We start from the raw sequence: 20,703 nt of genomic DNA, 5'->3' as shown, positions 1-20,703 counted from the left end.
CCCCTTCTTCTGCCTTCTTTGGCAGGGCAGGCTGTGGCACTGAGGCCCACCTGAAAGTAGCCCAAGTGGCTGGCTCACTGTTTGAGAAACAGTGATATAGAAAACTCCTATCTTACTTGCAACAACAGTTATACCCACTCAACCGCTTCTTACAGGTACCACATAACACGTTCTGCATTTCTAAGAACTTGATCTTTTATTGTTGCAGCAGTTGCACTTGCCTACTGACATCTGGTAGGCGCCCTCACTGTAACTCTTTTAGGCACTTGCTAAAAGCATTTCAGTTTCAGCAAGCCTCCCCTGATGTTGATGAGTGTTTGAATCTATTTATTTTCATTCTGTTTGATTCTTTTAATGTTAATGTTTCTTATTGATGTTATTATTATTATTATTTTATTTTATTTTATTTGTTTTATAAACCACTTTGAGGGTTGATTTTACAATCAAACGTTGTAACAATTTGCTGGGCAAAAGATGCCTGCATTGCAGTGGGTTGAATTAGATGACCCTCTTGCTCCCTTCTTACTCTAAAATTCTATGATAATTTTTATGAAATAAAATAAATTTAAAAATTTAAAAAGCAATACAGTAATAAGAAACACGTTTTTTTAAGGTGTCAAGGGGCTCCTTTTTGTTGCATAATTTTTTTGTTTATTGATTTTGTTTGTTTGTTATACAGTATAAGGCTGAAAACCAGGTAGCAATAGTCTAGTCTTCATTTCGCAGCACTGCGCATAGCTGCCAAGTTTTCCCTTTTCTCGCGAGGAAGCCTATTCAGCATAAGGGAAAATCCCTGTAAAAAAGGGATAACTTGGCAGCTATGGCACTGCGTGACTGACTCAACTTCCCTATGTCAGCGTGGATGTTGTGCTTTGCTTTCCCCCTTCCTAGCTCTCTTTTTCTATCAGAAAATAAAGCCGTCGCCTTGAGTTCTTGGAATCTGCGGAAAGGACAAACACATAAACAAACAAACCTACGAGCCTCTCAATTCCCACATCCCACCCAATGGGCAGCCAGCAGGGCATCTTTCCCCGCCTTCCTGCCTTGAAATGGGCGGTGCTTCGTGATTACGGAGCGGGCCGCGTAAAAGTTCGATCTGCGCGTGCGCGACTAGGCGAGGCTGTCCTGGGTCAGAGTTCCTAGTTGGAAATCTGCTGCCGCCGCTGCTCCTGTGCCCAAGGGTCAACATCTGCCAGGTTGAGAAGCGAAGCTAATTGTTGGGGCGATGGCGAAGGCGAATGCTAGCGGCGACGGTAAGCCTGGAAAGGAGCCGTGGCGGGGTTGCTATTATACCCTCGAAGAGATCCAGAAGCACAATCACAGCCAAAGCACCTGGATCATCCTGCACCACCGTGTTTATGACCTCACAAAGTTTCTGGAAGAGGCAAGTATAAGGGACTGGAAAGGGGGGGGGGCTGCTGAGCTTGCAGGCGATTTCAGTCCCGTGGAAGAGACGAAGGGGGTCGAGTAGTTCTGCACGATCATGCACGCTGGCAACTTGCTCTCAGCGAAAAGCTCCTCCTCTGGGTGTTTTGAGACGAGAGATAGATTAGATAGATGGGGACCGTTCAGAGAGCATAGAGGTGCTTCCGTTAAAGTGCTCCCTCGTAGGCGTTTTGTTATTTTTGTTGTTCGTCGAAGTGACTTTCTGATCCTTTAGTGCTTTTGAAGATGAGAAAGTTCAGTACAGTACACATAGCACATATTCCAGCTGTATCGTTTGTTTTATTGTTTAGCAACGCGATTTTGTAAGAGACACTATCATTGTGGGATGAGATTGAACTGGAATAGCTTGGAAAAGCAAGGTTGCCAAATTTATGGCAAGCTTTGCAATGAAACTGTTGTAACCAGATGCTTACATCCCACTTCTTGCAAGCAATGTGACACTTTTCATCCATCAGTTGTTGAGTAATGTCTTTGTACTAATTAGCTGATTAGAAACAGCCCACGTTCACTTCACTTTCTCCCTTATTCATCAAGGAGCTGAACTATTGTATATTCTGCATGTATATTATGAATGTGTGGCTGAAAATGTGTTTTTTGTTTTGTTTTTGCTTTTATGGGATAGCATCCAATTTCATTGTAATTACACAATGACAATAAAGAAATCTAATCTTTTCTAAGATGCTGTATTTGGAACTTGTGTATCTGTACAGTGCTATTATGCTCCTGCTGCCCTAAGGTGGGGAGAATCCAAATGCAGAAAGTGCATTTGTTCTTCTGTTTCCGGGCTGTTAACAGTTTCCCCCCAACTTTTCCTATATTTTCCTTCCCACTAGAAATCATGGGAGAGAGAAAATGAGCTACACTCTTGAGCACAATTAGGTTTTGCACAGATTTGGGGGAACCCCGATGGTTTTTGGATCTTTTAGCCAGTAGAATCCTTCAGGGTATTGTGGGGGCAGGGAGAGGCGGGCACATGATCTGCTGTATCTTGAGCAGGCATCCCCAAACTGTGGCCTTGCAGATGTTTTGGCCTACAACTCCCATGATCCCTAGCTAAGAGGACCAGTGGTCAGGGATGATGGGAATTGTAGTCCAAAACATCTGGAGGGCCGAAGTTTGGGGATGCCTGATCTTGAGCCTGTCTTCCCATCACGTGACAGCAGTGGGCCCAATCTGGGCCTCTTCACTACATCAGTCGAGAACTGGCACAGCAAGGGGCCCAACATCAGCTCTGACTGGTGCAATCACCAGTGCTGCAGATGTGTCTGCCATCCCATTAAGCCCTGCTGCTGCTGCCCAGTGGTTTGCATTGCCTTCTTAGAAAGAAGTATGGTTGGATGACTAGCTAGAAGTTGTCACTTGTGGTATGTTAACACATCACAGGGCAAGTTGTTTCCCCAAAGGAGTAAAAGATCATATTGCACCAACTTGAGAGCTTTATCGCCTTATCGCCTTTCTAGCACAGTTATGTTAAGCAAAGGATTCATGTTGGGGGCTGCAGTGAAGGACTATGTCAATAGTATCTGCAGCACTGTAGTCCTGCACCTCTTGGCAATAAAGGGGTTTGGGGTTTGGGTGGGTTTTAAATAGCAAGGAGGTCCTTGGTCCATTCATCAAACATACAGAACCTTTGCATTGATATAGACCAGGAGTCGCCAACTTTTGGGCCTTCAGATGTTGCTGAAGAGCAGCTCTGATAATCCTTGGCTGTTGTCCAGGCTGGTTGGAGCTGCTGGGAATTGGAGCCCAGTAACATCTGAAGGGCCACAAGTTAGCCACCCTTGACAGAAACTTGCTTGCTAGTTCTTGGTGCACTGATAAGAATATGGTTTAACCTTCTAGCAAACTAATTTCTGATCTTGTTCTCTGACAGCATATCTTGGTTTCAATATTGCATGAAAGACACCAGTGGCTCTTTCGCCTGTGAAGTTGATTTTATGTAGCCATTTATTTCATCAGCTTATTCAGAGAAACTGATTGAAGATACTGTAGTATGGTATGAAGACACTTTCTCCTTTTTAGATATTGTCTCACAAAACTTACTGAAGTCAGAAAAAGGGGGAAAAGTTGTTTCAAGAATTTTTTTGCCACAGATAAACATAATTGCATTCCTCAGGAATTGTGTGCAGATAACTTGTGCTAAACATGAGGAAGCTTTTAAGTTTGGGCAAAGTGTAGTGAACTTCCTCTATAGTTTAAATTGTTTACAGTAGTAGGTAAACTATTGGGACCTGTAACAAAAAATACTGCATTGTTTCTTCACTTTCTGACTGGCGTGCTCCTGTTCAGGGTCTCAGCCTGTTCCAGTTGTACCCTTCTCCAGAGTAGTATAGGCCAAAGGTCCCCAACATGGCACCCATGGGCACCACAGATGGACCTGCCAGGCCCCACTGCCCCTTCCAGTTTTTTAATTGTTAAGAAAAACAAGGGGTTTTGACTTCTCTTTTGTTACATAATGTTCCTTGTTTGGGGCTGTATTTTATGTTTTGGGGTATGTAGGTATTTTGTCTTGTGGAGGGGATTCCAATACAGTGGTACCGCTACTTACAAATTTAATGCGTTCCGAATGCACATTCGTAAGTCGAAAAAAATTGTAAGTCGAATCCCATAGGAATGCATTGGGAGAAAAAAAATCGTAAGTCGAAGCAACCCTATCTAAAAATTCGTAAGTAGAAAAATCCTATCTAAACAGCATCCAAGATGGCGGACGGAGCTCTGTTCGTAAGTAGGAATATTTGTAAGTAGAGTTATTCGTAAGTAGAGGTACCACTGTACCCGTTTTTCTTCAGTGAAATGAGTATTTTGTGGTGCCCACAACAATTTCTTACATTTGAAAGTGTGTCCCAATGCTCAAAATGTCGAGCTCTTCAATGCAAGATCCCCATTTATGCTGTCGCACCTGCTGTTATCAATTTTATTTTTCAGCTGGCACTCAACATTGTGTGTCTACTGACTGAGCTTATTCTCCATTTAGCATTCTTAATTTTTTAAACATAGTTTTTAAAAGTGAAGGGTGAAAACTATTTGGTGTGCTTCTGCCCCCTAAGCACGCTGGCACCTCCTTCTTGTTTCTCATTGGGGCCCTTTTGAGTCCATTCCTGTCAGTGCTCACCACTGAAATTTGTTGTGGAATGATTATCTAGTTGGGTAGTTGTCCCAAGGCATGTGATAGGCATATGAGAGCTCCTGTTTTTGTGGTGGGAATACTGTTTCAAGTCTCAAATGTAAACGAGGACAAACTTGTTTGCTCACCCTTTTACCTACCAGGTTGCAATACCAGAAAGTTTTCTGACACCTGAGATCAATAAGCCATCAACACCATACCTACTAAGTACGAAATGTGCACCCTGTTGCAAGAACATAATTTTGACTACTGTATTTAGGTTTCATATTTGTGTTGAAACTGACCACATTTTGTTTTAATGCCCCTATATTGTACTGACAGAAGGGTTGAAGAGTGAAAGGTTGAATTTTTGAAGAAGGAAATCTGGCAGCTGCCCCCACTGCCATTAAAACATATGGTTAAATATGTGGATAAACTTTTTTCTCTATCATAACTAAACACATAAAATAATAGGAGAGCAAGAGTCTTAAAACACAAACTAAAATGGTCAGACCAACCCTCCCCCATCTCAAATTAGCTATATTTAAAAAAAAATTTAAAAAAATCCTTCCAGTAGCACCTTAGAGACCAACTAAGTTTGTCATTGGTATGAGCTTTCGTGTGCATGCATACTTCTTCAGATATACTGAAACTACATTTAAAAGGTAGTGATATTAACAAATCTTTTCCAAGGATGTCCCCTGGTTAGCCTGTTGCATAACTTCAGCACCAAGACTAAGGACCTTCAGATGTAACATTGTTAATTGGTCACTGATAACTGGCAACATCCAGAACAAGCCTCCCAACTCATTTTTGGGAACGAACAGGATTTGGGATGTGCTGGGCACAGATAATCTGCATTTATTAGGTATTGTCTTAATCTGCCTTTCCTCCTTCAATTCTACATGTGTTGCAGTGCTCTCTTCTGAGATCATAGTGCTCTCTTCTGAGTTTGAACTAACTGTAGCACGTGGTTATGTTCAGGTTCTTTGCGTTTTTTTATGCACTGTGGTCTGATTTACATGCGAACTTGGGGGGGGTGATACTGGATGGGTTGCCCTCCTTTTGAGCAAGGGTTTGGCCTAGATGGTTCCAAAAGTGTTCCCAGATCTACGATCCCACAACTCTTTATAGAGTTTGATGACATTGCATCTGTACACTTGCTTAAAAATAAATATTACATTTTGTCTTTACGGGGTGGGGAACATAGGAAGCTGCCTTATACTGAGCATTAGTCCATTAAAGTCTTGATTGCATTCACTGAGTGGCAGTAATTTAATTTGGGAGCTTCTTCGTGCAAAGCAGATGCTCTACCACTGAGCTTCTGCCATTTCCCAATTCATTCCGCCATGGGATCAGTTTTCTTTTGTTGGATTTAACTGATACGTCACTCTTAAACAGTTCCTACAAAAACTGGGTTCTCCCAGAAGCTTACCTGAAGTTCTTCACTGAGAAAATAGGTATTGGAAGACAGCTTGCTTCAGAAAGAGCAGTTCCAAATGACTAATCTTGATCTGCATCGTGTAACCACAGATGAATGCTGTGTTTTAGGGTGCATCTAGTTTGCATGGGACAGCAACTAGGCCTGGTAAGCAAAGGCTTCAAACCTGTGTAAACTGAGACTGTATAGAGTTTGCCACGCTAAAGTAGACTTCCAGACTAATCAATATAGACCACAAAGCTTCTTGATAGTAGGAACTTTGAAAACCACTGGAGCAAGCATTTTTATTTCAGCTTGCATACAGAATTCATTTTTAATGATGACATCTAACAGAATGCTTTAGATCTGTGCAGCTGTGGAGGAAGCCGCTTGGGTGCCTGAGGCGATGTGCCCAGGGGCGGGGTGAGCCCACCCATAGGGGCAGGGCGCACCGCGGGGCCTCAGGAGTCTGCCTGCCTCCTCCCACTCAGCTGCCCTACAGCTGGGAGGGGAGGCAGTGGGTGGACCATTTGGGCAGCGTGGAGCCTACGTGTGCCCAAGCCACTGTCTCTCTCCCATGAGAGACGTGTGGCTTGGGCGCACTACAGGCCCCGCGGTGAGTGCTGCCCAGCATTTTGTCACCCCCCTCAGTGGTGACACCCAGGGCATCCCACACCCACCGCACCCTCCTTCCTCCGCCCCTGGATCTGTGCATCCTGGCTTCCACTTGCTCAAGATCAAAGACTGGAGTAAGAGTTATTTTGAAAGGCTTTAATGCTTAGATTACTGCAATACATATGCAAATTGCTGCATTCAGGCAATACACATGGTTAATCCTAAATAGAACTTCAAGGAAAGGTAGGTGCTGTTACTGGCAAAGCTTTGGAAATTCATCCACCACTGTCACTGTTGCACCCCTTTGCTAACCTGTACATAGGAATGGGGTGGACTCCTCTGAAGGCTAGTTACAGGTAGGTAGCCGTGTTGGTCTGGTATAATCGAAACAAAATAAAACAATTCCTTCCAGTAGCACCTTAGAGACCACCTAAGTTTGTCATGCATACGAAAGCTCATACCAAACTTAGTTGGTTTCTAAGGTGCTACTGGAAGGAATTTTTTCCTCTGAAGCCTGTAAGTGTTTCTACAGTCTTTATCTATGCCTGGTAGGTGGAACCCTTTGTTCCCTTCTCTTTTGATTGCTTCTTTACTTAGGTGATGGGGAAGGTGCCTCTGCCTCCTGAGAGGTGGCCAGGACTTCTGAAACTTCCCCCTCTGGGCAGATAGAGCCACTCCTAGTATCTGACAGCTCTGGAGTGACTGCGCCACAGAGAGGCTCTGTCAAGCTAGGAAAGGGAGGCAGGGACAGAGAGGGAGGCAGAACTCACAGCTTCTGTCTTGGGGACAGAGAAGACAAGTGAGAAGATTGAGGAAGCTGCCACCCCCGCCCCCAAATCCTCGCTAGCAGATTCTTTGGCATCTGGCAGAGGCTTCCACATCCCGCTGGAGCTCTTTCCTGGGTCCTTGGCCAATCCTCCACCTGATTCAGACAGCCCATTACACTGTTGCTATTCCAGCAACATAAGATCTTCATTTGTGATGTAAGGAACATATTTATATTTCCCAAAGAAAGTGAACAAGCTGAAACAGGCAGGTTCAACTTGAGCAAAGGTTATATGAAACTGAAATTACCCTGATGTCACACGGCTGGTTGCTACATTTCAATTTGAAAGGCAGCTTTCAGTTCATACTCAAACAACTCTAGAAGTCTGTGCAGGCTGCAGGCAAGACTTGCAAACTGCAAGTGCTTCATGGTTCCTCCTATTAATGTGTCTTTATTTATTTATTTAAGGTACCCATTTTACTGCGGTCTCACTTTACAAATTTGGTCTTTGACCTGGGTATGACTTACAAGACCACTCCCAAGTTTTGTGGGAAGTGTAAACCCATTGGATGTACATTAGCACTCTTGGATAAACCCAGAAATTTTTACACAGAAAGCAAATAAAAAGGAATTAGGTTGTCATTAAAGACTGTGAAAGTCAACTGGTGTCTATGATGCTGATGGAAAAACTCCAGCTTTTGGAGTATTCTGCTTTTGGGTAACAGGAGCAGGGAGCTGTGATCTCTCACTGCTCTGACCTATGGACTTGTAGGCTAAGATCTAACATTTAAAAACAACTGCTACAACAGTGTTGTAAAACATGAGTGCTGGCTTGCAGACTTGTGCACCATCATTGCATTTTTTTGCACTTGTGGCTCTCATAAAAGGTACTTGTGTGTATGCAACCAGGATTTTAAGAGGTATGTATCAGTCCTTCCTCCTCTCCTCACAAGTTTAATGCGTTAAAAGGTAGCTTCTATGCTTTGGGAGAAGAGTATATAGTATGCTTTGAAAAAAGAACGAAAAGGAAAAACTCTTTGTGTAGTAATATGACGTTGCCAAAGTCACTTGTTTATTTGTTACACTTACACCCTTGAGATTTTAGTTGTATACAGTGGTACCTTGGTTCTGGAACTTAATCCATTCCAGGAATCCGTTCGACTCCCAAAACTGTTCGAAAACCAAGGCGCAGCTTCCGATCGGCTGCAGGAGCTTGCACTCGAGCGGAGCCGCGTTGGGTGTTCGGCTTCCGAAAAACGTTCGCAAACCAGAACACTTACTTCCAGGTTTGCGGTGTTCAGGAGCCTATTTGTTCGGCAACTAAGCTGTTCGAGAACCAAGGTATCACTGTACTTAAGACATTTTATGATCTTTTATTTGTGAATTGGCCCACATACACAGCTGCTTGTTGAATGATGTATATCAGGCAAGCACAAGAATTAGGATGGCTAACCTGTGGCCTTCAAGATGTTGCCTACAACCCCTTTAATCCCTGATGATTGACCATGCTGGCTGGACCCAAAGGGAGTTGTAGTCCACAATTGCTGGAGGGCACCAGGTTGGCTACCCCTGCCCTGGAGGCTGGCTCCTGATTGGTTTTAAAATGTGTAGAATGGTGGTATTTTTGAGAACATGGTGTTTGTGTGTCAAGGGGGTGTCTTTGTGCTCCTATTTTCTTCACCTGCTTTTTTCACTGTAGCGTGGAATGAAGTGAACAGAGCTCACATTTGTGTTAATTGCTGAAAGAAGCCATTTATCATCCTAACAGAAATAAGTTTCTTATCTTTCCATGTACATCTAGTGAATACTTTCAATTCCAAGGTGTAGCAGGTATGTGAATATTTTGAAGAGATAAGAAACCAAAACATTGTTTCTACACCTGGAAAGTTTTACACATGCAAGAGTCTGGTGGGATGTTTTTGATATTGTTTTGCTTTTACTTCACTGCTTTTTCTCCATGGAAAATATGTAGCTATTCTGCAGGTTGTCTACAATATATATAATCTTTATCAGTACAAATCATCTAAGGAGGCAGAGGTCCAAACCTTAGTACAGTTCTTTGTACTAAGGAATGATGGGCTCTTGGTTTGTGACTTTGAGATCTTCTCTCAGTTTAGAAGAACATAGAAAGAGGCCACTGGATCAGGCCCATGGGCCACATATTCCAGCATTCTGTTCTCACAATGGCCAGCCAGTTGCATTTGACAGCACAGTATATTTTTGCATCTTTACTTGTGGGCTGACCTAAAGATTACCCAGATGAATGTGTCTTGTGCTGTCAAAAGAAAAACTGTTTTAAATCTGACCACATTTCTCCTTTTTAGTATTTTTAATTTTTAATATTGCTCTGTGCCTTACAATTCAGAACAGGAACCTTTCTGTCTCCAGTTCATGCTCCATTAAAAAATGGGTCACTTCATGAAATGACATTTCATTGCAGCTATTCACCCTTTTTTCAGAATAGATGTGCTAATAGGAGTTTGGGCTCATCCTCTCTGAAGAATTGTGTAAGTTACGCTTTGTTGTCCAACCTGTTTTCTGGATTCAGTTTGCTGAACGCTCTGTGAATCTCACAGCAATCAGCTTCAGCGTCGCTCAAGACCTTTGCTCTACTCCTTTGCTTGGATATTTATCAGTACTGATTCAAGGGCAGGATTTTGTCTGTCATAGTTGCACGTTCGCTTTGACTTGCATAATCTCTCTCCAGCAAGCATGCACTTCCTTAACCTTTTTGGAATTGACGGCCACATGTAATCTTTGCTCTACACACTTGTATAACTTTTTGCCCCGTTTTGCTTAGTCACTGTGCGTAAGCACTGTGTACTTTCTTCACCCCATTTTTTTTAATGCAAAGAAACTTTGAAATTTTTACAAGTTTATCACTTTTAGGCAACAAATAATGCCTACGTGTGTGTTTTTAGAATGTTGCCAGGGCATCTCCAGAAAGGAGTGGTTTCTTTTGAATGGTTTGCTATGGGCAAATAGTCACATTCATGTAGTTTCTGCTGGAAACTGAATGCTAGAGTAGATGGACCTTGGTCCTACAGGGTCTGGGGTATGCTTTGCCAAGAAGGGTGTATATTTGTGAATACTGCATAATTGAGAAAGTTGCCTACATGTTCACTGCTTTGCATATCTGCTTTCTTTCCCATTTCTCTCGAAGTCCTGAAATGACAAGACTAGGAAATGCAGTTTTGTTTTGTTAGTGTTTTCAACTGCTTTTTGATTTAAGAGCTGCAGTGTCGGTTATGTGTGAAATTAATTCTGGAACAAGATCTTGGCTAAACAAGTGCTTCAAAAGCCTGACTCGTATGAGGTGCTCTCAGGGTTAAAAACATTTTAATTTTTACACAAAGATTGTTATAGTACTTAGGTGGAGCAGCATTTACAGGATCATATAACGTGGATTAAGAACTTCACTCATCCCCTTTTATGCAATAAGAATGAGTAAAACACAGGCAGATTGGACTTCTGCACTGGCAGAGGGCCCACTGCCAGTGGGGGAGGCTGGGTCAAACTTCACAGTAGGAGTGCCAGAGAGTGCATATTTATTTAATGGTGTGTGTTTTAAACCCTGCCTTTTAGGAAAGCTTTAAGATATTTAAAACATAAAAGACTGATAAAACCATAAAATGACAGAGTAACACCACAGAAACTGCAACCTGATTTTTTTAATTCTTCAGATTATGAAAATGCAGTTACAAATCAGTTTTAATGCCCACATAAGCACCTGCACAGTTGGGGCCTGCCTGTTCCCAACTGGAATGGAGTTACACAAATATGGTGGCTTGCCAGCCAAATTGGTTTGGTTTTACTGACAACAAGCATGCTGCTGGCAGTAGGGCTGTGGAACCTCTTCTTAAAGTGCCATTAGGCTGATATGGGTGAAAGTGAGGCTTCAAGGAAGCCGGTCCCAACCTGTGCTTCAAAGGAAAAAGCCTCTTCTTTGGGAGACTTGATCAAATATTGCAGTTGTAAGACATGTTTGTGTAAACCAGCCAACAATTAAAAACACATTTTTTATGAAGGACAGTATAACGCTGAATGATTGAACTTCTTTGTTTTAATCACAGGCACAAATATATTCTAGTGGTATTTTCCTTGTGGGTGGGTGGGTGTGAAGACACACACACACTATCTACAATACTGATGGTAGTTGCAGGGCAAAATAGTGTTCTTGTGTGTGCTCAACATTTCCAAAAAAAAGGAACCATGCACATGAAAGCTCATACCAATGACAAACTTAGTTGGTCTCTAAGGTGCTACTGGAATGAATTTTTTATTTTGTTTTCGACATATGCACACTTGTTATGCATCTAATATTAGAATTTAGGGGTCATTCATTGATTGTGATTGGCAGCCAGTCTGGCTTAGAAGTATACTTTCAGTGGCTCAGGTCAACATTTTGTGCATCTAATGAAGTGGACAGTGCATGAAAACTCATGCCATAATACATTTGTTAGTTTTTAAGGTACCACAAGATTCCTTGTTGAGCATGCAATCTGCCGCAGTTCCATTTGTGAAATTGACGGCTTTAAGATGTACTGATACCTATTGGGACAGAAAGCTTTAAAAAACTATTTGTAAAGTTCATGGATACTTATTCATATGTTGTTTTCTTACAGCACCCAGGAGGTGAAGAGGTTCTAAGGGAACAAGCGGGAGGAGATGCTACAGAAAGTTTTGAAGATGTTGGCCATTCCACAGATGCCAGATCATTGTCGGATACATTCATTATAGGAGAACTTCATCCAGTAAGTGCACTTTCCATGTACAGAACGTGTGTTTCTTTTACCTGTATATTTCTCCATATTTTAAAAACCTTAATGAACATATCAAATTGGATGCTGCGGTGCAGTGTTCTGTGTCAAGTTGTAACTTTGTAATTTGGGATTAAAAATGTTTGTGCAGTGAAGCAGGTTATCAGTATCTCCTCCCATCAGTTGATGACTTTTTCCAGTGTACAGTTTATTAGTTCTTCTCTGCAAGTTTTAAGCTATTTTTTAGGTTTTAGGTTTTTTGTTTTAAAATAGTTGGTTCCTATGTTGAGGATGGCTTGGGAAAGTGAGAAATAAATAACAGTTAAGAAGCAAAATAAATAAATAAAACATAGCAATAAATTGGCACAGTGCCAGCAGAAGTTTAAAACCAAGCTTGTGATTTGGAAGAGGCTGATCTGAACACTGTGTCCAGAGCAACACATTTGTGTCCAGGGCAACAAATGTATGCCCTTCAGCAACACTTAATGTTATATCTGAACCAATAACTCATTACTAAGATCCCACCAATGCAGTTCCCTTAGCTAACCACGGTACTTATCCTGGTGGCTGTTCATTAAATTCTAGCACTAACTGAAACAGTCTTCACTTTCCTAAATTCTCTGCACATCAGAGAACATGCGTGCATGCACAAAGGTGCTGTCTCTTTTGGTTAGGTAAAGGACAAACTCTACCCAAGTCCTCTGACACTTAACAGAGGACCTGGGGAATGATCGGGATCATTTATGCGTTTTGTGCAGAGAATTAGTAATGTTGCCAAGCTATTTCTGCCAGGTATGTCTACATGGCACTTCCTGCATTCTTCCCTTGCATCATACTTAGTAAGATACAGAGCAGTATGGGGTTTTGATATTACTTCTCTAAAGCTTGCATCCAGGAGTGTGTCGTTATGAATTGAGCCCCTTCATTCAGTTACCAAACTAAAGTTTAGACTGGTGCATTTGATATTTCTAGAGCTGGTACATAAAGAAATTTGCTTTTGTTTAGCATGTGATAAACTACTGTAATGGGTGTTCAAAGTGCACTGATACTTGCTGTGTTCCATGCAAAAGTAACTTCATGACTTTAGTGCTGGAATCAAGATGCAGTTACAAAGCCCACTTTTTCAAAAGAGCCAAACAGTTCCTCCAAAATGGTTCCAGCCAAAACAGTTTCATAACACCCCTGTGTCTAAAAGGCATTAGAAGCTTTGTAGAAAACTGATCTTGGCATCAAAATATTGCTGCAAGATTTATTTTTAATATTTTTGTTTCCTTTGCTTTTTAAAAGTCTTCCACCCACACTTAACTGTTCTGTTGCTATAAAAGATCTGTTATGCTGGAGGACTTGAAAGTAGCTCATGTGCTACCAGGGAGCATTTAATCAAGGTAATGTTTATCTCTTGTGGAGATAATGTGGAGCAACTTTTCTGGAGGCAAACTGAAAATAAGTTTGGTAGAATGGAATTGGATAAGGAAGCATGTTGAAAATTATCAGCAAACACTACAAAGAAGATAGGTTACGAAATGCTTTTAGAATGTATGTGTGTCCATATATTCACTAACCGCTAGGGTGAAATTTACTGTGCTAGTTTTACTTGTATAAATAACTCTTGGTATTTTGGGGCATTCTACATTGTGTTGCTTATCACTGTTTTTGTGTTGCAGGATGACAGGAAAAAAGTTCAGAAACCAACGGTAAGCATTCCACTTTAAAGCCATCCCACCATGTTAATGTTTGGCAGCAGTGATCTGTGTTGCATGCAGTGCTGGCAGGGACTAACTAATGTTAAACATCTGTTTCTCCTTCCTGTATCAGCTGGGGAATAACAGCAAGAAGGGTGCTGTTGCTCTTGTGTCCTACTTGTGGGCTTCCCAGAAGCATCTACTGTGCCATAGTGGGAAATATGAGACTGGACTTTATGCGAGGGTGGTCTTATGTTCTACAAAATCTTAAGCATGCTAAGTGGCCTAGAACCAGCTGATGTAAAGCTTCACACAGTGTGCATTAAGAAGGTTCTGTAGCCATTCTCATGTTTCTGATTGTGCAAAAGTCTATGCACTAGTAAAAGTCTTTGCACAAGTGGAAGTGGAAGAACATCTAATTTCACTCTCCTTAAGCAACATTCTACCATGAGGCATACAGCAATCCTTCCATGAACAAGAAGGTCCCTTGGGTGGTATTCAACTAAATAATTCAGGGATTTCCCTCCTCCATGCCCCTGCCACCCCCAATTCTACTTCGAAGGGTTGGGCAAACCCTCAGGGCAGATTTAGGGGGCCTGTGGGGGGAAGGAGAGGGGAAGAACTTTTTTGCTGCACAAGGATAAACAATTGTGCTGATGGAACACCCTCCCCTTAGCGATGCTTTTAATACAACCCCTTCCTTCTGTGCACAGAGAGGCACATCTGGTCCAGCTTTTAGCACTGAAAAAGGAGTTTGAGTCAGGAATTCTTGCTTGAAAGCTTTTTCAGATATGAAAATAATACTGTTCAATATTGCAAAGTATTCTAATGCTTACCAGTACTGAACAAGGGCTGACATTCTTCAAAAGTAGAGGTCTGACCGATGAGACTCAAGTGCTGTGTTGTGCACAATGTCAAAAAAAAAGGTAGATGCCATCTAACTCAGAATTGTCCACATTGAATGGCAGTGGCTCTCCAAGGAATGTCCCCTGCCTTGAAACCCTGAGCTAGTCTGATGTGGTACTATCTCAGTATTATATCAGCCCCTTTATTCAGAATCATGTGGACTGGAATCTGAAATCGTGGAAAAACCCTGCTAGTCAGTGTGGTTAAAATTGAGTTAGGTAGACCATGATTTTGACTGTATATAATAAAGGAGCTTCCTGTGGTCCATGAAAGGTGATAACCCAGAGAATGCTGATATGGTTTACGTCTGAAGATTTTTCAACAGTTTTGTTCTGCTATCAGGGTACTTTTTCAGGCCTTGACAGATAAGCAGTTCAAATGTGAGCTGAGTGGAAAGTCTCTCTCCAAATCTTTCTGCATAGCAGAAACTGATAAGAGGATGCAAAAACTGCCCTCCTGGATCAAGATTGAAGATCCACTAAGACCATCATTTTCCCCCTGAGTCCTCTGGAGTCAAATACTTCAGAGATGCTAAGAAGCTGGGGATGATGGTGACAATTAATTCCCTCCCGTTTGTCTGCAGCGTGTGTTTTCCATAGGCATTTCTATCTCTGAACATGGAGATTGCAATTAGCTTGTAAGTGAACAGTCTGGTGTCAGTAATTGGCATGAGTTAACTTTGTGACAAGAAGTATGGGCAGGAGAATGAGGTAACTGTGCCCCTGAAGGAGCAGGTGCACAGCATGGGAGTCATTTTGGACTCACAGCTGTTCATGGAGGCACAGGTTAATTCTGTGTCCAGGGCAGCTGTCTACCAGCTCCATCTGGTATGCACGCTGAGACCCTCCCTGCCCGCAGACTGTCTTGCCAGAGTGGTGCATGCTCTAGTTATCTCCCGCTTGGACTACTGCAATGCGCTCTACGTGGGGCTACCTTTGAAGGTGACTCAGAAACGGCAGTTAATCCAGAATGCGGCAGCTAGACTGGTGACGGAGTGGCCGCCGAGACCATATAACACCGGTCCTGAAATATCTTCATTGGCTCCCAGTACGCTTCTGAGCACAATTAAAAGTGCTGGTGCTGACCTTTAAAGCCCTAAATGGCTTTGGTGGTGTATACCTGGAGCATCTCCACCCCCATCATCCAGCCGCAACACTGAGGTCCAGCGCTGAGTGCCTTCTGGCACTTCCCTCAATGCAAGAAGTGAGGTTACAGGGAACCAGGCAGAGGGCCTTCTCGGTAGTGGCGCCTGCCCTGTGGATTGCCCTCCCAGCAGATGTCAAGGTAATAAGCAACTATTTTACTTTTGAAAGACAACTGAAGGCGGCCCTGTTTAGGGAAGTTTTTAATGTTTGATGCTGTACTGCTATTAATATTTAGTTGGAAGCCGCCCAGAGTGGCTGGGTATAAATAATAAATTGTTGTTGTTGTTGTTGTTGTTGTTAAGTCTAACTAATGTATTGCTTTGTTTTTCAGGAACCTTACATTACCACTCTTGATTCTAATTCCAGGTATTGTATGGCTTTCATTTAACAAGCCAATACTGTTTTTCTTTTTTTAAAAAAAGGTATTTGCAGTGCTTTTTTTCTAGAAAAATACGTGCCGGTACTCACCATGAAATTGTTACAGTAGGTGTCACACTCTTTAACAAAACAAAACAAAACAAAACAAAAAGAGGTGCTGGTACTGTGTACCCTTGGGTTCCCCCTGGGGAAAAAAGCCCTGGGTATTCAGTGATATTCATTGCTTGTGAAAAATAAATTCACTCAGTGGAATTCTGGTTTCTCTCCGCCCCCCCCCCCTCCATTCCCCATACACCCGCAAAATCTGCTTGGAGGCGGTGCCACCCAACCCTCCTGACAAGATTTGAGGAGCAAGGGTGTGAGGAAAGAGAGGCCATGTTATGCAAGTGGAGGTTTACTCGCTCCGTGTTGGCTTTCACCTTTACTAAGTAATTTTGTTACATTTTCATGATATATATTTTTTATTACCCTGCTTTACAAATAAAAACAAGAATAGCTAAAAACATAGAAAAAAATCATTAGAAAACATTAATATATACATAAAAATCTGAAGACGATGGAAATGGGGTCATATTTGAAGTCTAATGCTTGCATGTGTGTAATTGTTTATTAGCAGGACTAGGCCACATTGTGTTTCTTGAAAGAGCATCCTAACTCTGCATCTGGCACATATTTATTTGTTTATATGAAATGTATAGCTTGCCTTCTGGTGCCTGCCTCACTGCTTCAAGCCCGCTGTCTGTAACAGACTCATAGAAACTTTCCAATGCTTGGGTCTTGGGAATCTTAGGTTGCATTTGGAAGGCCACATATTTTGGAAATGTTTACATTATATTTGCTTTTTTCACTCTTACTTCAGGATAACATTTCCTAACATTTTTTTAAAAAAACAACAACACTTGTGTATCTAACTAATTCAGTCGACCTTCTGGATAAAAAGTTCATTTTGGTCTCAGTCTTTTGTCCTAAAGTCTTCAATCCAGCTATGTATTTGCTTGCATTTCCACCAGTAGTTCAGTAAAATATTCCTTAGTCCAGGTCATGAATATGAGGAAACCTGTGGCCTCCAGCTGCCAACAACCTTGATAAATTGACCATATTGGCCGGTGCTGATGGGAGTTAGGAATCCAGCAACAACTGGGGGCCCACAAATTCCTCATCTCTATCTTAGCGCAATGTGACTAAATATTAATTATAGTTTGCCAAAAATCATATACAACATTTACTTAGTTGACTTAACTATATTATCCATTGTATTTCACTTCAAAGTTTTTATGATCTGCTGCTGTCAGACCTAGGATAAAGCCTTAACCAAAAGTTCAGTTTTTCTGAAGGCCATTTTATAAAAGCTAATGGATATTTGTATCAAAGTAACTTTATTTTATTTATATTTATTGAGTTTTTTAAAATACAAAAAGAAGAGCCAAAAAAGTACATCCTACCCAAACAAAAACATACAAAAATACACTATTATTTACACAAACATAAATCCTTCCCGCCCCCAATCTCTTCCCACCACCACACACCTCGACTTCCCTCCACATGCACACCACGACTTCCTTATTGTTTAAGTTCGATATAATCATTGCACTCTTTAGATTTTGGATTTTTATCTCTTTATAACATTCCTAGATAATGTTGTTCTTTCCACTTTACTCCTTTAATCTAAACATAACAACATATTCTTTATGGAACAATATTTGTCCATGTATTCTTCAAAGCATTGCCATTCTAGTCTGAGTTTTTGGTTTGTCTGCATTCTGATATATCAGAATGTATCAAAGTAACTTTTTGTTTCTTCTAGCACATGGTCCAACTGGGTGATTCCAGCTATAGCAGCAATTATTGTGGCCCTTATGTACCGTTTCTACATGATGGAATAATCAACATATTGAGAAGCTATAATGGAACAGACTGTTTTGGGAAAGAGAACCAAAAAATGCATCCGAACCTTCACATCAAGACAGTATCTGAGAACAACTTTAAAATTCCATCCTACTCTTTCCCAGAAAGCCAAAATAGGTTGCTTCAGCAATGCACTTTTTAACTCTGCCTTTTACGTAACTGTTTTTAAGTGCTAAAAATTCAGAGGTCTCTTTTATATCATAATGTTCATCAATTAACTATCTGATATTATCACAAGGTTTCTTAAGAATAAGACCACTGATTTTATCTATGTTATCAGTATGAGACAAGGACACTAATGCTTAAGGCTTGTCTGGGTTTTCTATGAGTTTGTTGGACTTCTTTTGCTAAAACAGTTAGCAGGAGGTTGTGTCTATGCAAATTCCTTCCATTTTTTTTTGCCTTCATTTAGAATTTTCTAATGCAAGGACCCACTTTCCATCAGTTTCATAGGTATAATTTGTATATTTTCTTCTCCCCCCAAAATCATAGTAAGATTTTGGTATGGAAATGAGACTTAAGGCATATGTATATTTTTTCCATTTAAAACACCATATTTTTCCGTGTATAAGACGAGTTGTTTTTATTTTTTTTAAATGCTTAAAATTGGGGGTTGTCTTATACACCAATAGTTGAGATTTTGGATGGGCAATGGTGACTGCGGCAAGGTCTGCAGGCAATTGGGCGTGCAATTGGGCGTGCGACTGGTGGGCAGACGATTGTTGGCTTTGTCGATGCGTGCGATTGTCAGCCGTGGTCAGGTGGGTTAGGCCCCCAAAAAGCTCAACAACTCTGGGCAGTCTCCCCCATTTCCTCAATTTGGAGTCCCCCAAAATAGGGGTCATCTTATACACGGAAAAATTATGGTAGCATGATTCCACTAGGTAGCATGGCCAGTTCCAGCCCCACAATCCGTAAACAGACCCCTGTGTTGCAATATAGACAAGCTGAACAATATAACACAACACAATGACCAATAACAATGACGCTAAACACTATTTATAGACTAATACAAATGACCAGAAATTACAGCCAAAGTCTCTAAATCTTCTTCACCAGTCGCTGTAGAATAATTCAAAAGTTCAATATATACATAATCTGTCACCAAATATTGCTGGAGCAGAGTTTCCAGATAACCAATCTGTTTCGTTCTGTGCTTCATCAGCCAATCTTGATCAATTCTTCATCAACCAGACTACAGTATCATATGAGCACTGATCCAGAGCATATTTTATACAGCGTTTGTATTTGCTTACGTGTAAGATTGGCTTGTTAAGAAATTGAACTGCATCCTTCTCATATTAATTCTTACAAGTCTGGCTGTACGTATATATCAAACTTTTGAATTATTCTACTGCAACTTTTGAATTATTCTACCGCAACTGAAGAAGATTTAGAGACTTTGGCTGTCATTTCTGAGCATTTGTATTAGTCTATATATATCTGGTTGTACTAAATGCTGCTGATCGGCAACAGATTTCCACTCATCACAATGGAACTTTCCCCTCTACTGTCCCTTTGCAGCCCCTTGTGCACCCTCAAAATTTGCTCCATAAGGTTGGCTGGACCCTGCAGAGCAAATTTTAAAGATTCACGAAAGGGAAATCCTGTTGTAGGAGTAAATCTTTTACATGCAGCATTGGAGACAACCCATAGCCTGGCCTACCAGAAATTTTGTTAAAGGAATAAGAGAGGGAGAAAATATTCAGGGAGGAATTCCACATAGCTTGGCTGAAGGAAGGATCTACTCACTCCTCCCTCCACCTTGCACTGTTTCAGGGTGGGCAATGCAAATGGGGGGGGGCATTGTGCTTGCGGAAGTCCTTGCATAGGTTTCCACTGGTTAGATTAGTTAGTTGAATGTGGGCCCTGTCTTTGATTTTCCATTGCCTATGTAAATTGCTTAAGTCTAAATGAAATAGAGCTATTTTAATCAGAATCCACATAATTGTGCAACTCTTGCTTAATTATCCTTAATTAACTTGATACCTGTCTCTGATTTCTGTGTGATTTCCAAGTCCTGCGGAATACAAGTAAAAACATATGTGACCTTCCTGTGCCTGTTTATTTTGATGAAATAAGGGAGTGAAAATCGGTAGTTTGCATCATGTGCCCATTTTTGTTTTACTTACCTGTGTGTATGTCACTTGCTAACAACACTTGCATTGGTCACATGGAAGATACTCTGAAATAAACTCAAATGTTTACTTTATTTTTGTTATTGTCCTTTATCACCAAGTTGTAGCATCCATCCAGCCTCAAGCTCAGTTGATAGTAATGTAGTAGTTGAATGGGTCATAAAGAAATATGAACTGTAGCTAAATCAACTGCTGTACGACTCCGAAATAATATTGAATTCGCCTAACAATGCATATCTAGATTTGTACTAACAAATGTTTTATGGAAGTGCTTTCTCTACCAAAATCTAGAAAATTTCTATTTAATAGCGATCTCAGGGGATTAATATTTCTAAACCGATCATATAGTAGGAACACCATTCATAGTCTTGCCGATTGAAGGCCTTTCTGACCATACCCACAGGCACCTGAACTGTCCCCTTGTACAAACTAGTGCTTC

At 41.3% G+C, this 20,703-nt stretch overlaps 1 protein-coding gene across 1 annotated transcript; it reads left to right on the top strand.

Annotated features, from left to right (window-relative positions):
* The first annotated feature begins 1,096 nt into the window (after positions 1-1,096).
* LOC118090027 (cytochrome b5) lies at positions 1,097-20,338 on the top strand. The gene is made up of 5 exons (XM_035125309.2): positions 1,097-1,384; positions 11,976-12,104; positions 13,775-13,804; positions 16,175-16,209; positions 18,026-20,338. Exons 1-5 carry the CDS (start codon positions 1,226-1,228, stop codon positions 18,102-18,104), a joined length of 432 nt encoding a protein of 143 aa, XP_034981200.1. The 5' UTR covers positions 1,097-1,225; the 3' UTR covers positions 18,105-20,338.
* Positions 20,339-20,703: the final 365 nt, after the last annotated feature.

This window comes from Zootoca vivipara, chromosome 8, assembly GCF_963506605.1.
Source record: "Zootoca vivipara chromosome 8, rZooViv1.1, whole genome shotgun sequence".
NCBI lineage: Eukaryota > Metazoa > Chordata > Lepidosauria > Squamata > Lacertidae > Zootoca > Zootoca vivipara.
Note: the sequence above shows the minus strand (reverse complement) of the source record. Positions and strands in the feature narration are given on the sequence as shown.

Coding starts and splice junctions, on each gene's coding strand:
- LOC118090027 (XM_035125309.2), top strand. CDS start 1,226: ATGGCGAAGGCGAATGCTAGCGGCGACGGTAAGCCTGGAAAGGAGCCG. Junction 1,385..11,975: donor TCACAAAGTTTCTGGAAGAG/GCAAGTATAAGG, acceptor GTTTTCTTACAG/CACCCAGGAGGTGAAGAGGT. Junction 12,105..13,774: donor TTATAGGAGAACTTCATCCA/GTAAGTGCACTT, acceptor TTTGTGTTGCAG/GATGACAGGAAAAAAGTTCA.